The 16287-nt window shown below is 43.3% G+C and overlaps 1 protein-coding gene across 2 annotated transcripts in view; it reads left to right on the top strand.

Annotated features, from left to right (window-relative positions):
- The window catches only part of IGF1R (insulin like growth factor 1 receptor), a 171798-nt gene that overhangs the window by 125162 nt on the left and 30349 nt on the right, over positions 1-16287 (top strand). For both annotated transcript variants that reach the window (XM_059858610.1, XM_059858609.1), the window contains exons 3-10: positions 1878-2190; positions 4682-4827; positions 6294-6438; positions 10675-10889; positions 12886-13012; positions 14242-14480; positions 14933-15100; positions 15273-15477. In XM_059858610.1, coding sequence (XP_059714593.1) covers positions 1878-2190; positions 4682-4827; positions 6294-6438; positions 10675-10889; positions 12886-13012; positions 14242-14480; positions 14933-15100; positions 15273-15477 — 1558 coding nt within the window. The remainder of the gene's footprint in view (positions 1-1877; positions 2191-4681; positions 4828-6293; positions 6439-10674; positions 10890-12885; positions 13013-14241; positions 14481-14932; positions 15101-15272; positions 15478-16287) is intronic.

The raw sequence follows: 16287 nt of genomic DNA, 5'->3' as shown, positions 1-16287 counted from the left end.
CATCTGGGCAGACTTCTTTTGCACTGGTGCAGATTACAGTCAAAAAGAGAATACACACCTGCACTCGTGTTTTATTTTGGTGTATGAGTTTGGTGTAGATTTTTGGTGTAGATGTTTTCCTTTTCAAGAGAAAAAATCATCCAGCATCTTCAGACAGTGAATTATTTAGCAGTGATTGCCTCTACATTCCTGCTGTCTGTAGTCTTACAGGCTCTGCAAAAATTTTCTTAATTTGGTTTTCGTGTGATGGTTGTGGTACCTGAGCAAGCACCAGCAGTGCTCATGGTCCCACCTCTTTGTTCTCACAGTCTCCTCCCTCCATCTATTTCAAAACAAGGTGATTTAAATTAATCAGAGTCGATATAGAATCATTCTGACAAGAAATGCAAAATTCTCCAATGGCATTTTGACAAGTCCTTTTCAAGGTGGGCACTACTTAAAGCTGTCAGAAAATGTCTCTGTTATTATCAAAAGTCAGTGTAAGGTGTCAACATCCTGGATGCAGAGCTCTGAGCAATGGGGGTTTTTAGGGTTTTTTTTGTGGGGGAGTTGTTGTTGTTGTTGCTGTTATTATTAGTGCTTAATAGCAGTCTTGAGCATTTTTTCCTGTGTCAAGATGGTGGAGTTCTGCTGAATGGGACTTTAAGAACTGGAAAGCCTGGACTTTATGGGAAGAGGAGGGCATTAAAATTTTAGGGTGTTTAGTCCTGCATTAAAACAACACCATAGCTGCAAACTGAGAGGTAAATCAGAGTGAAGAGTTTGTGTGGAGTTTCATCAGCTGCTTCCGTGGTCATTCTGGGATGTTAACTTCTCTCTTGATTCTCTGCTTTCTGCTGAAATCATTCAGTTTAAATGTCTACATTGCTTCACTTGGGTCTCTCTGTAGTGGCACCACTGAAATCCAGTTTTCTGCTGTTGTTACTGATACAGTGTTTTAGCCAAGTTAGAAAGTGGCAAACAGCTACTTAATGCAAACCAGATTTGCAATCTGTGTGTTTCCAGAGCCTCTGGCACACGGCTCATGTGGCTAAAAGGCCATAGAGTGCTGTAATCAAAATGCTGTTGTTACATAAATATAATGCTGCCACTTCTTTTGATCTAGCAGTGGTGAGCTCGGCTGCTGAGGATTCTGCTCTTTGTTCGTGTCTTCCAAGCTGAAATGCTTTCACATAAAACAAATGTCTCCATAAATTTGCACCCCTTTTTTCCCCTCCCTTTCATATTTTGTTCTGTGAACCCAAAATTTGAGGATAAGGCAGAATTCTGTTATGCTCTTCTGAGGAAAATAGTAGCTCCATAATTCCTCGGTATTTGATGTGGATGATGATTTGATACTTTATTAAACCGCATTTTGCACACATAAGCAACATTGGGATGCTACACTGGGGTCAGCCCAACCATGTCTGCTGCACAGAGCAGTGCTTCCTTCTACAAGTGTAATTAAGTTGTTTTGAAGGAAGCTTGTTTTCTTGCCAATAAAAGACCAATTTGAAGTACAGATAGGAAAGGCAAGAAATGCTTAGAAAGACAATAAGTCAGCATGCCAAAAAAAAATTGGTCCATAATACCAGGGCTATGGAAAAGGTTCCAGTACTGCCTGTTTCCATTATCCTTATGTTGATCTTGCTTTCAGCAGTTTTCTTTATTACTTACTTGGTTCATGTCATAAATTTGATCTGAGAAAAAGATACTTTGGGCCAACTAAAGCTGAGAAAACCAGAATTTTTTTACAGTAGTGGGTTTGGTTTTTTTCCCCGAGATGCTCTATAGCCCAGGGAATGAATTACCATGGAGTTGCACAGAGCAGAGTTTCTTCTCTAGTGCCACCCACCTCAGCAGGTGATGCTCATGCTCCCTTGCTTTGTGTCCTGCAGTGTGCCCCAGCTCGTGCGGGAAGCGAGCCTGCACAGACCAAAACGAGTGTTGCCACCCCGAGTGCCTGGGGAGCTGCACGGCGCCCGACAACAACACGGCGTGCGTGGCCTGCCGCAACTACTACTACGAGGGTGTGTGCCTGCCCACCTGTCCCCCCAACACCTACAAGTTCGAGGGCTGGCGCTGTGTCACCAGGGAGTTCTGCTCCAAAGTCCCCGCCACGGACGCCAGCGAGTACGAGAAGTTTGTGATTCACAACGACGAGTGCATGGCCGAGTGTCCCTCGGGCTTCATCCGCAACGGGAGCCAAAGGTAAGGCAGCTTCTGCCTGCTTGTCCTGTGTGGGTTTGCCACTCCCTGTTCAGGGCAGCTGGGGGTGTAAATTACTTGGGGTAGGGGGAGGATGTAGGAGCAGGAATTTCAGTGGGGGATTGCGTGGCTTCCTGGTAGAAGCTGATTTAGACCCTTCCATGAGGAATCCACCTGATGGGTGTGTGCGGTCCTGTGCAGCGTCAGTGGGCTCTGGTTCTTCAGAAGGGCTGGAGGAGGTCATGCAGTGCAGAACCAGGTCTTCAAGTGGAGAGTTACAAAGCAAAAGTGAAGCCTAAGAACAAAGCCAAGCCCAAGGTTGGAGTTGGCTGATGATCATTGTCACACAGAACAAACCATAGGAGTTATCTTGCCTTGCATGTTATTTGCTTTTTGTGTGCCTGCATTTTAGACATGTGTATTCTTCAGTGCATTTAATTTAATTTCCCTTTTTTCACTATTTCCAGGAGATAACAATGGTGTTTTAGAAGGAAGTAATCATATAGATGGTGACAAAAATAATGCAGCAGCCAACAGTATCACACAGAATAATTTTTTGTACGAGTGTCACTCTCCTCCTGTTATTTAATTCTAGCAGTTGGAGCAATGTTTGCTTGCGATTTTTGTAATTTCCAGTGGCTTAAGCAAGCAGCCTTCATTGCCTACTGTCCCTTGGAAATCACAGACTTTCAGTAAAGGATAGTCAGTGTTCTAAAATTTGTAGTGCTTCAGTATTATGCTAAAAGATGCCTTTGTAGACTGCTGTGTTTTCTGGAAAGGTGATGCAGCAGTTGTGTGTCTCCGTGTGCGTGTCATCCATCTGTTCCAGGCAGTCTCCAGTTGGCAGTTGGATACAAGCAACTTAACACAGCCTTTGCCCAAATCCAGATATTCACCTGAGAAATGGAGCTTTTGTTATCTCCTGGAGCTTGTAGTAGCAGCTGTTTGAGCCGCTTACGCTGGAGTGCGCGGCCATCCTGTCTTATCTCGGTGTTGTGCTCTCTGCAGAGATTGAAAGGAGCTGTAACTCAAGGCTAGTGAATGTTCTGTTCCCCAGAGGTGCTGTTAACAAATAGTTGCAAATGGAAAGCATTTCCAGCATTCTTTGTACATTTAGTTGAATCCTCTTTCTTGTGTCTGAAGCTTTTAGTGGTTTGTGGCATGTTAAAGAGCAGGATTTTGAAATAGGAGCTTACTACTTAGAAAAGGAGCTTCTTTCTGTTATGGTTTATGCATGGAAAACTGTTATCAATTTACTTGTTTCCTTAAGCCTCAGAGGAAAGTGGGTTCACTTTCTTTTTAAAAAAATAAATAGCAAGCCTCTGTCCATCAGTGTTGTCAGCAGAAGCCTTTGTCTTTGGAGCTGAGTTTGGTTTTTTTTTCATTTTTGTTTTTCCTTTCTAAAGTGATACTAGGTGGAGTAAGTAATCATGAAATACTAAGTAAAATGCTAGAATTAATTGGAAAATAAAACATTACCTTCAGTGGGGAAAGATATTTACCAGGAAGAGTGATCAGAGGGTCTGTGTTGTACACACACAAAGTGTCCAACTTTGAGATGAGTATGTAGGAAAAAACATGGAGCTTTTAAAAAGCTCCTGCAGCCAAAGGCTGCTCTGCCCTGAGTTCTTGTTGCTTGAGTTTGGCTGCTAAAAATGCTTCTGAGTGCCTGTGAGTATAAGGAGAAATGAGCCTGTGTTTCAGTGTTGCCTCCCAGCTTCTGGCAATCTGGTTTCTCTGTGTTTGGGGATGTGTGTTTCTTGATGTTTCCATCTGTACTACCCATTTTGAACCTGCTTAGACTTCTGGCCTTCCTCTCCCAATTTCTGTTGCCAGTTAGTTGTCCTTGCATCAAGACACAATCTTCTGTTTCCTTAAACTTGCTGCTTTAATGCCTCTTAAGCTGTAAGAAGTAGTGACTAATTGACTGCTCACTTTCTCCACATCCCTCCTGACTGTGTGTCCCCACAGTTGTCTTTCTGAGTTAAAAGGCCAGGAGCATGGAATTCCCTAGCACAGAGCTTTAAATATTGGTTTATAGACATGGACACAGACAACTTTATAGGAATGTGAACAGTATTTTCCCATCTCCAGTTCCTGGCTGGCCTATTTTGTGTTGAAACCTCCCTGCACTCTGAGGCTGCCTTTGTAAATGAGAGGGGAGGGTTTCCTGGGAACAATTCAGTTGGAGTAGATGCACAGTTGTAAGGGCACTGGCTTTTACCTGAAGTGCCTTTGACTTTGGAAGGACCACAGAGCCTTCCAGAAGCTGGCAGACCATGGGTATGGGTCACTGTATGATGTGCAATGCTCCAGCTTCTCTGGAGTGCAGCAGGCAAGAGTATCCTGAACAAGCATGGCAGCTTTCATTCTGGCCTGGAGGATTTGCCAAAGCTTTAGAGGGAAATATCTTCCAAAATTCAACTCGGAGCAGTCTGTAGACTCAGTGTTGCATATCACTGTTTATTTTCTATGTCCTCCTCTTTCCTCACAGCATGTTCTGCAGCCCTTGTGAGGGACCTTGTCCCAAAATTTGTGAGGATGGGAAAACAAAGACCATTGACTCAGTCACATCAGCACAAATGTTGCAGGGATGCACAATTCTCAAGGGGAATCTGCTGATCAACATCCGCCGTGGCAGTAAGTGATCGCCCTCTCTTTTGGAACCCTGATAAGGCCACTTTTCACATTTTTCCTTCTGTCGTCAGCGTGATGATAAGAACATTAAAAACTCAGCAAGCTGTTTGCTTTCCAGGCCCAGAGCAGTGCTCCTGTTTGATTTGGCCCTCTGCAGCACTGTCCTGCCCCACGTGGGTGGAATGGGTATGCAGCTCCCAGGGAAAGCTGGGGTTTTTTTGTTAGTTAGGGTTTTTGGCAGGACGAGGAACCAGGATTAGGCAGTTAGATGAGCAGTGGTCCCAAAGGAGTAATAAAGGCCCAAGAAGGTGGAAAAGTTGAAAATCCTTGCATCTGGGTAGGTAAAAAACTTGTCACATGGCATTGTAAGACTGCAGAGCTTCACTTTTTAAGGCAAGGTGTGGTGCTTTGCTAGAACAGGGAATCCAGAGTGCTGAGAGCTCTTATAAAGCCTGGCACTGTGCTGCTGGATGGTCAGCATTAGTGAGCTGGCCACTTCTGTCACATGTCTTAAGCAAGCAATGGATTAAATTTGTCAGAGCAGTGATTCATCAGCCAGGGAGGTGTTGACAGTTGATGAGCTCTTAAAAGCAGAGTAAAAATTGCTGTTAGTTTTTATTGGACTTGTATGTCCCTATGGAAGGTCCCTTTTAGTTTCATGAATAAGATTGAAAGATTGGGATCTGTTTGATTCCCTGCCTCATGCTGAATGAAAGTTCCAGGGTTTAGATACAGCAGCATGTGGATTTTTTAATTTGTGGTCCCACTGCTACAGGTACAATCTTCCCTTAGGGAACATGTTCCAGTTAGCTGGGGCAAGCATGTGGCTTTTTTAAAATTTTATTTACGCATTATTTTAGAGTGCCAAAGAGCATCTGATTATTTGGTATGGGAAAGTGAGTTATCTGGACCATGCTCTGTGGCAGGAGGACTTCCTGATGGTTTTATCTTTGCTGTTTCATCAACTGGTTCAGTTTTGTAGCTTTTCAGGTCATGGAAAGCAATGCTCTGTGACCCAGAGCAGAGCAGAAACATACCCTCTCCTCTTCATTTTCAGTCTCATTCTCTGTTTTCCAGTGGAGCTTTCTGCCTGACCTTTGCTCCATACCCAAAGAGCAATTCCATCTCATGGTGGGTGCATTTAGACAAGGGTCTTTTCATCCCTGCCAGAATGCTGGCTCACCATTTGGTGCTGGCTTCAGAGGGCAATGCCCATGGAAAAATCAGGTGTTCCAGTATGGAAAAGCAGGACTGGTTTCCCACTGCTACTCTGTGGCTTTATTTTGCCCTTCAGCCATCTGGCTGCACAGGCAGCTGTTCTGGGGGAGGAAAAGCAGTGTCTCTCATTTTCAAAAGCAGCAAGTACAAACATTATCTTTTACTGAGCTACTGCTGGACAAAGCAGAATATTCAGAATAGTCAAAGCTGTGAATTCTGTTACAATAATGGTTATCTTTTTCTCACTGTAGACAACATTGCCTCAGAACTGGAGAATTTCATGGGTCTGATTGAGACCGTGACAGGGTATGTGAAGATTCGGCATTCCCATGCCTTGGTCTCCCTGTCTTTCCTGAAGAACCTGCGCTACATCCTGGGAGAGGAGCAGGTGGATGGGTAAGTGTTCAGATATTTGTGACTGCAATTTCACTGCAATAGAAAGCTGTGGAGGATAAGTCTCCTTAAACCCATTTACTTTCATTTATGGACTCTCCTCTTCCACTAATATGCAGGGTTTCTCTCCTCATGAACACCTCTGCACAGCATTGCTCATTTGCATTACTGTCCAAATCAGCATGTTAAATTGAGTATATGACAAGTATTTTGTGTGCTTTTCACTTTAGGTTTTTCTAGCTAGATTCTTTACATCAATAAAGCAGTTTTGTTTGTTCTTTTTGCTCTCTTTGAGAAAAGAGTGCCTTCAGAAACAATTGGATTTCTTTGTAGTTCTTTACTGTTGGGTTTTAGAAGAGTTTTATGGAGGAGTCAACTGAAAAGAAATAAGAATTTTACTGGCCAGTGAGTGCAACTGGAAGTGAAACACAGTGCAAGTTGCAATTGTTTGCAGCTCCCTGAAATGTTAGCATTACATGGATTATCTACTGAGCATGCAAAAGATTGGTCAGGAAAAGTTGATCCCTTGAAATGTTTGCTGTGGATTATATTGCTTCTATAATTACCATGTGATGCTTATTGCTGTACCTAACTCCTGTTTTTCTGTGATGGTAAAAGTTTGTCAAGGCAGAAGTTTTTATTCCTGCAGAGTGTGTGATGCTGAGGTGTGGTGAGGGTCCTTCAGTGAACTGTCTTGCTCTTTCTCATCCCAAATCAAGTAGCCATCCCAACTTTAAACCAGTGTTCTGTGGAAGGAATCATTCCCCTCCATAATGACAGAACTATTAAATGAAGAATTGGGGGAAATTGTAGAACAAAAGGTAATGTGAGGGTCATTGGAAAGGTTGCTCATGTCTGACATCTGCCCTGACTATATAAAGTTAAAGCACCAGGGATTCTTCACAGCTTCCCTCTTTCTCTCAGGATACTCTTTGGTCAGCCTTAAATTCTTAAGATTCCATCATCTGACAGAGTGAGTGCAAGGGCAGCTCTCCCTCTGCCCTTGCAGAGCACGCTGTGTGCTCAGGAAGAGCACTGGCTCAGTGGAGGAGTTGGTTTCCAGCTGCAGATCCCATGGGATTGTCCATGCCCTCACAGGCACCCCAGTGATGGACTTGGCTTTGCTTCTTTCCCTTGACCTCTTGGAATTTGGGTTTAGCTTTGTGTCTTGGGTGGTAATTGTCTTTATGGTAGCTTGCCTGGCAGCAAACAGAGCTGAACCGAGGGGAAATGGGAGGTTTAGCAGTCAGATTCCCAAACAGAGAAGTAAATGGGTGCAGCTTTGAAGAAGAAAATGGGGCTGAGTGGGGAGGTAAACCAGATCTGTGGTAAAGAGCTGCTTGTGCTCAAATTCCTGTGTTAGGAAATGACTGCAGTTACATACCAAGGGGCAGGGGCAGTCTCTTTGCTTGGAAAACGCCTGGCATAATTTAGCTTTACCACAGTCTAAATAACATGTCCAGAAATACTTAGGTGGAAGTAGCACCTGACAAGGAAGGACTGAGCCTGAACAATTACTTGGGCAGAACTGGGAACAACAGAGACTGGGATCTTAACCTGGAAAGCAGTGGGCTGCTGGAACAAGAGCTGTTTGTGCCAGCAATGCCTTGAGGGGTGAGGGAGGGGGTAACTCAAGGCCCCTTAGAATTGTAGGTCATTTAATGACTGACCCCACAGCCACTGTCCTTTTATTTATTGGACTGGACTGACAAAACAGCACTCAGATGTTTTGTTCCTTATTCAGTTGCTGTTGCTTGCCTTGGTTATCATGGAAGGCAGAAAGTTTAGAGGAAATTTGCTTTGTTTGTCTTTAGAGTTTTCATTGCCTCTTTTGAAAACCGTGTCTGTAGTGAACGTGCTTCTACAGCAAGAAAGTAATTTCTCTTTGCAGATAGGGAAATGTGATGGAGCTGTGCTGCCAGAGGGCTCTCAGTGTCTGTTGCAGGGTTTTGTTCCCTCGTCTGGTGCTGATTCTGCCAGGCTCCTCCATCCTCTGCTGGGCTCTGTGTGTTCCCTGCTCTGTGCATGGATGGTGTGTAGGCAGCGCATCCCAGAGCATCCCAGGCTGGCTGCTGGAAAATGAGCAGTATGTGGCCTTCAGGAGCAAGTGGGGAGATGATGACTGAGGAGGAGGTTCAGTTGTGGCACTGACCTGCTCTGATGTTGTGTTTCAACCTCTGCAGCAAACTGGGGGACAGCCTCTAAAATCCAAACAACCCCCCTCTTGTTCTCTGCACCATTTTGAGGCAGCGGCATCAGCTGTCAGGCCTGTTGGAAGGTGTGAACAGAATCTCTGGATGTTGTGTGGTTCCTCACTGAGGAATTCACGGCTTGTTTTCCTGGGATCATTGTTGTCAGGGTGTGGTGAATTCAGACAGTCTTCAGGAGTGCAGCAAGGCCTGATCTAACCACAGCATTCCAGCAGAGCAGGCACCCTGTGCTGAGGGTGGGTGGGGAATGAATGACACCCTCCAGACCTGTGGTGACACCTGGCTGCAGTGCAGGCTCCCATGGGGATGCTCCTCAGCTTGGTCCTGATTTTGGGGGGTTTTCTCAGCTGCCTGTGTGTGAGTGAAGTTTGAAAAAGTGAGTTGGGTAGTTTGTACACTGAGGTGTGAGGCTGGGTTTGTATGGAGGTTTCAGAAGCTCATATATTTAGCTTTTCAGCCAAGGCAAGAAAACACTGAACTTTAGTAAGGTGCGGTACTTTCAAATCAACACAAGGTTTGGTGATGTCTGTCAAATCCCACAGGCAGTTCAGCATCCTTGTTCTCTACTGGCAGAAAGCATTTAAAGCACAAACATGTCTCTGCTCCCGTGTTAACTGAGCTCATTCTTCTCAGCATCTGTGTGAAGTGGTACCAGGTATAGCAACTTCATTAGAAATCAAGTCCTGGGTAATTAGGGGACAGATGGAAATAAGAAAAACAACTTGGCATTCACATTATTCTGAAAATACACTCTGCATTACAAGAAATGGCAAATCCGTGCAGATTGGAGCCAGAATGCAGTTTTTGTTTCAGGTTGGGTGAGAGAGGAATTAATGCTATATTTTAAATGGAATAAATGATGGAAAACCATAAATGAATAATATGGCAGCTTTTTATGAGCCCTGTGGTTTGTTTGCCACATTTCCCTGCAGAAACTCTGTAGTTAGAAGGGTTTGTAGAAAGCCCAGTGTAGCTCTGTTGACAAGGGCTTTTAGCAGTGTAAGATGGGCTTCACTGTGTTAATAGTGGATTTTGTGTTGCTGTAGTTAATGATGGGGGAACTTCCCAGTAGAAGTTCCCCCATGGTGGGTTATCTTGATTTAGGTTCATCAGCTTCACAGACCTTTATCTTGTTTCCCAGTGGTGCATTCCTGTCCCTGCTATCCCAAAAATCAGTGTCCTTGCAGGTGTTGTCTTGCAGCTGATGTAGACCCTACAATCTTGCTTCTGTTGCATGGGTTTTTGTTTTGATTTTTTTTTTTTACCAATTCAGCCCAATTGAGTAGTACCAGGAATTTCTTCATAATATTTAATAGGCCTTTTGCATACAGCTTTGTATACAGTATCTGTGGAAATAAAGGATGTGCATGTTATTCCAGGGCTGTGCTTAGGGAGTGGGCTCAGCACAGCTGCCTCTGTTTAGTTCTGTGCTCTGAAGTGTGGATCCTGTGCAGTCAGTACAAGTGTTTGCTGTTGGATTTTGATGTACAGGTGCAGCTGTACTTGGTACAATGTAGGAAATCTTTATTGGGCCAAGAGGTAGAACAGAAAGGCAAGGAAACCTCACTATGCAAACTTAGAGAGTTGCTTTTGTAAACATAAGCAAGAGCTGTGTTAATGACTGTGTTTTATTGTCAGAACTCCAGAAGGCTTTTCCTTTCATAAAGTATCTAAGGTTACTGCTTCCCATTTGCCACCAAATGGAAAATCCAGTGTAGAGACCTGCTGTTCAAAGGACATGAATTTATATATTCCTCATAGCAGCTCTTTTGCAACTCTTAAAACATGTTGGATTGGGGTGTAGATGGTGTGGTGTCACCTTTGGAGTCCTGTGTGTCACCCTCCTTTCCTTGCCCCCTAAACAGTCAGAGTTAACTTGCTCCATGGGAGAGAAGAAAGCCCTTTGCTGAACAACAATTTAAAGTAAGAGAGAACAAATACAGTGTTTCAAAGTTTTCTTATGGTAAGGTAATCTTTGTTGGAATGAGCTTTGAATTAAACTATTTTTTCTTCAAAAACTTCCTTCTAGGAATTACTCCTTCTATGTGCTTGACAACCACAACCTTCAGCAGCTGTGGGACTGGAACCATCATAACTTGACAATCAGTGAGGGGAAAATGTACTTTGCATTTAATCCTAAACTGTGTGTTTCTGAGATTTACCGTATGGAGGAAGTTTCAGGAACCAAGGGACGACAGAGCAAAGGAGATATAAATCCAAGGAACAATGGGGAGAGAGCCTCTTGTAAGTAAACAAACAAAAAAATGTCAATGCCAGCTGCACAGGAGGGTGTCACAAGAACAAACCCAGCATGCTGACACATTGCTGACCATTGCAATATTTAGAGTTTAGGATTTGCAGGAGGCTTTCAGCCCTTCTGCTTGTTCAGGCTTTAAACTGTAACTGTGAAGGTACCTTTACATGAGTGGAAAATGATGGGGTTACACAGTCCCTATCTCATCTGTAAAACCCACTTGTAGGAGATGACTTCTTCCCAAATGCTCTGTTTTGTGACAGCAGCAGCAGACAACAATAGGAGCATACGTGGGAAATGAGAAATGAAATCCAGTAGTTTGGTGTATCCAACAAGGAGCAATTCCTCAGTCTCCTTTGTAACTGTGCATCATTATAGGGGTTTTCCTCTCTCTGATACTTATTCTTTCTCGACACTAAGGAAGCTGCTGAATAACAACTCCATAGACACCAAAGCAAACTGTTTCTGTTACAGTCACCTTCATTTAAGCTCCTGCCAAATATTGTACTTGGTTGCTAGAAATGCTTGTTCCAAACTTAGCTTGCTCTGCTTCGTTTTCAAATTGCTTGCCTTTGAATTCAGAACACTTTTTAATGTTCTGCAGTATTCTTAAGCCTGAGAATATCTGCATTTTGGATGCAGTCTGAATTTTGGATTCTGCAATGGTCAGAGTTGTTGGAAAGTCCTCTCTTGGCTTTGGTGGTTTGCACATCAGGTCTCCAGGTGTAACGGCACGTTTAAAAGCAATCTCTCTTCTAGGAATTAAGAATGCCTACAAGTTTCACCTCAAACCCTTAAAACTGGCAATGTATTTTTCCCTTGGTTGCTTTGTGGTGTTTTTGGAGCTGAGTAAACTAAAATGGATCTTGTGTATAAGTCAAGTCCCCTTGTTGTGGATGGTGCTTACAAAACTAGGACACGTAGTCTGCTGAATGTCTCTTTGGGCGCGATGCAGACCCGCAGATGGCCCAGATCCTTCTTGTAAGCACCCTCCATTCTTTGCACGTTCAATAGAGCAAAGCCTTGCAGTCCTGGAGGAGTTACAGACACACAGCCAGGCCTTACTACCGCTGAGGCCAGTGCCAGCCGCTGCCTGCTTTTTTAAGAAACCAGTACAGAAAGCTTTCTGACTCTGAGAAGGGCAAAAGAATCAACAAAAGCTCAACTGCCTTTGCAAAGATAGCACCAACAGTGCCAGTGTACACGAGGGTGAAAACCTCTTTATTTTCAGAGCTTCTATGGAACATTAGAAACCAGCTCACAGTTGACAGAACGCAATTTCTTCATCCAAGAATTAAGTTTTTAAAATGCTATTTTGTTTTGGGTTGGAAAGCTCAGTGAGTTGGTAGTGGGAAGCCATTCATTTCAAAGCTGTGGGCTTCCATCCAGGTCTGTTCAGAAGAGTAGCTGGAAGCTGCTGCCATCAAATGGTTGTGCCGTATATGAACTGAGTTTTGGAGTTCTTGGTCCAGCCTCTGATGAATGGGAATGTAAACGCCTTTGTCTTTTCCATGTTGTTCAGTCTCCAGAAAAACAAATGGTAGTTGTCAAAAGTTGTCCTGGAGAGTGAGCGCACAGAGGCCAGTGACTGCTCCGCGCGTGCTTTGGAGCCAGATGATGAATTCAGTGCTTCCAAAACCAGTCCTGTGGATAAACAGGGCTTCCATTCCTCCCTCGGGGTAACTCTGAAGTAGTTTTCAAGAGCTTTCTGATGATGCATTAAAAGAAAATCCGCTTCAAAAAAAATTAATAGCAAGTGGCTTAAGCATTTTTTAAACGGATTGCCAAGGTCACTGCTTATCCTTAAGCACTCAAATGTAGTAGGAGGAAAGAGGAAGCTCTGCAGAGACAAAGGCTGTTGGTTTCCTGTGGTGTCATAGGTGCTACTGGAAAGGCTCTTCAGCTAAAACTGATATCTAAGGAACAAAAAACACTGAAAGGTGGTGTGATGCCTACTCTGGCATATCCTGTCCTTTTGCATTGCAGGTGAAAGCAAAATTCTGCATTTTGTTTCCAACACGACCCTCAAGAATCGGATTAAGCTGACATGGGAGCGGTATCGCCCTCCAGATTACAGAGACCTCATCAGCTTCACTGTTTACTACAAAGAGGCGTAAGTAGATGTCATCAGAGATGAACCAGGGCAGTCCAAGGGGGAGCAGAAGATTCTGTTCCTACTGTGGGGAAGGCTCATCCAGTTTGTGCATTTCATCCTCAAGCCCTGCTTTTGTTCTGATTCTTTTCTTGGTGGAGCACAAGCCTCCTTTAAAAAGAGGATTGGTTTGAATGAGTCCTACAAATGGATTGCAGATCCATCGGGAGGTTTCAAATTTGAAAAAAGAGAAAGGTGGAGGGCTTGGCTCTTCTCAGGGGTCTGATTTGGAGCTCCTCCTAAGTCTTCATGTTTACTGAGATGCTTGCTTTCTGTAGTCAAAGAATTGACTAGAGAGCATCCCAGGTCAGGAGTTTGCTCTGCCACCTGGATGAATTGACTGTTCAGGGTTTGGGGTTATTTAGACTATCCAACTTTCCTGCATGAGTATCTCTTGATAATGAAGATGTGGAGCAGTTACTGGAGAAACCTAAATTTTTTGGGAGATGCCTCTGCCTTTGCATATCCTTGTAATGGCTCAGATTTAAAATAACAAAAAAACCCAAATGAGCACAGAAATAACTCTCCAAGCAGTCTGGAGGTGTGAAAGGGAGGTTTGGAATGCTGGTAATGATATATGGAGCAAAGATATGAGACATGGAAGCACAAATGGTTCATGTCCAGCATCACTTTAAAAAGATCGTTGTGATGTTCTTCAATGAAACCAAGTGCTGGCAAGTGTACAGATATTAATAACAAGAGTTTTTATGCTCTTTCACCAGTGTTACAACTTCTGAAAAGTAGAACAGTATAAATGTGTTTGTATTGTGTGGAAATAAAAGGGTAAAAAGCCCACTGGATGGTCAAGGCCAGTCTTGGAACTCTGGGTTCTTTATGGTTAAAAGCTTGGCCACTATCAACAACTGTTTTGAGTTGCTTCTGTTTGATATATGTTTATTTAAAGACTAAATATGTCTGATGCATTTCACTGCCTGTTTTGAGTAAAAAAACAGGGTAAATTTAGAGATTTTGTTGGAGAATATTGCTTTATTGCTCATGACTTAAACTGAACTGTGAATTTTTTACTGCTTGGAAATACTTTTTTGTTTTTCTAATATATTCTACTGTGGAAAGCAAGTAAGCTTGATTTGTTTCATTGGGCAACTTTGAAGCGAGGCACTCTTACACATACATGACAGTCTTTGGGAGACAATAAATATTTGTGCTACTTTTTTCTTTGAATATTTCAGACCATTCAAAAATGTGACAGAGTATGACGGGCAAGATGCATGTGGCTCCAATAGCTGGAACATGGTTGATGTTGACCTGCCACCAAACAAAGAGAACAATCCTGGAATTCTGCTGCAAGGGTTGAAACCTTGGACTCAGTATGCCATTTATGTCAAGGCTGTTACCCTCACAATGATGGAAAACCATCATATTCATGGAGCAAAAAGTGAAATTATATATATTCGAACCAATGCTGCAGGTGAGATGCTGGTCTCTGGGGTGAGAGGTTGATAATGCTGCAGGTGTGATTAGTGCATTATTGTACAAGCACTGTTGTTGGTACAGAAATAAAATTCCTGTGCAGATGATGTGCATAGTGCTAGCAGTTTCACTAATTATGAAAGTAGTATTAAAATTTGAATTAAAACTCAGTTTTTGAGATACTACTTTCATTAGGAACTATGGGAGCTTCTTTGAGTTAGAATTTCAGGCTTTGTAAAGATTAATTTAAGTACAGCTTTGGGTTGGGACTTGGTTGAAGTTGAGCCCTTAACTGTTGGCATAAGTAGAAAATCCTTTCTTTGAAATAAGTTGTTTTTCCTTGCAGTATAGAAATGCATTGGGATTCACTCAAAAGCTTGCATGGAAATACATTGTAGAGTGCTCTAGATTTAAATACCTTTCTTCCTAATTTGTTTTTTCCTTTTCTAGTGCCATCCATTCCCCTGGATGTTATTTCAGCATCCAACTCCTCATCCCAGCTGATTGTGAAATGGAATCCTCCCTCTCTTCCCAATGGGAACCTCTCCTACTACATCGTGCGCTGGCAGCAGCAGCCTCAGGACAGCTACCTGTACAGACACAATTACTGCTCCAAAGGTAGGAGAACCAAATGCCCTTGTGGGGAAATGCCTGGGACTCTGCCTGCCAGGGCTCTTCACTGGCAGGAGCTAAATAACAGCCAGTAGAGGGAATGGGTAAATAGGGATTGTTGTTGTATCCGTCATCTGGAGAGAAAGAAAGCAGCTCTGTTCTTTTCTTTCCTTTCAAGATAAAGTCCCAATTCGAAGATATGCTGATGGGACCATTGATACAGAAGAAGCCACTGAGCCCACCAAGCCAGAGGGCTGTGGGGGAGAAAAAGGACCTTGTTGTGCTTGTCCCAAGACAGAGGCAGAAAAGCAAGCGGAGAAGGAGGAAGCAGAGTACCGGAAAGTCTTTGAGAACTTCCTTCATAACTCCATCTTTGTCCCCAGGTAATGGGTTTTGGACAATTCTTCGGAAGTAGGGCTGATAATTTCATCTTTTAACATCTCTCAGAGCTGAGGTTTCCCGGACATGACAGCACACAGAAACACCTGAAACACTAAACATTACCTTTCCTTTCATGTGAGACAATCCACAGCCTTACTTTGCAGTTTCTCTTATTTGCCAATTTTCATTCCTTTCTTTCAGTTCTAGCCCATAGTAAGGGTTCTTACCTGTATTGATCAAGGATTTCAGTGATGGTTTCTTTTCAGACTCAGGAGTCACTTAAGGAGCCTGTTGTCTCTAAGGGTTTCAGAGACAAGCAACATGAGGTAGACAGAGAGTTTCAGAAGTGATTTTTCTCTAAATAACCATTTAAGTGCTTGTGTTCCTAATCCGAATATATCTTTGAAATTAAGGGCACAGTTGCCTCACAGAATTGAAACTGCACCAATTGCAAAGGGCTTGTGTGTTTCCTGGGTCAGCACTGCAGAGAAGTATTAAATATTTCCACTCTTCCACCATAAACAACTGCTTACATGTTAAGTGGAATTTGTAATGATTCTGTGCTGCAAGACAAAGTAGATTCTACTGAATTAATTGGTGATTTTAATCCTTGAGTTTCCAATTTATCTCTCAGATAAGGTGTTGTTACTTTGGGGGATAGGCTGCTGGGGCAGGGCCCACAGTGTACAGCTGTTGTGTTACAGTCTTTAATACACTGTTGGATCTCAGTGGTGCATCCTGTCTCATTCTCCCTCCTGGCAGGGGAAGTCCATGGTCAAATCCTCTGTTTGAGAAGTCTAGTGTGGCATTGA

Source organism: Haemorhous mexicanus, chromosome 13, assembly GCF_027477595.1.
Source record: "Haemorhous mexicanus isolate bHaeMex1 chromosome 13, bHaeMex1.pri, whole genome shotgun sequence".
Classification (NCBI taxonomy): Eukaryota; Metazoa; Chordata; class Aves; order Passeriformes; family Fringillidae; genus Haemorhous; species Haemorhous mexicanus.
The sequence above is the reverse complement of the archived record's forward strand: the minus strand, read 5'-3'. Positions and strand labels throughout refer to the sequence as shown.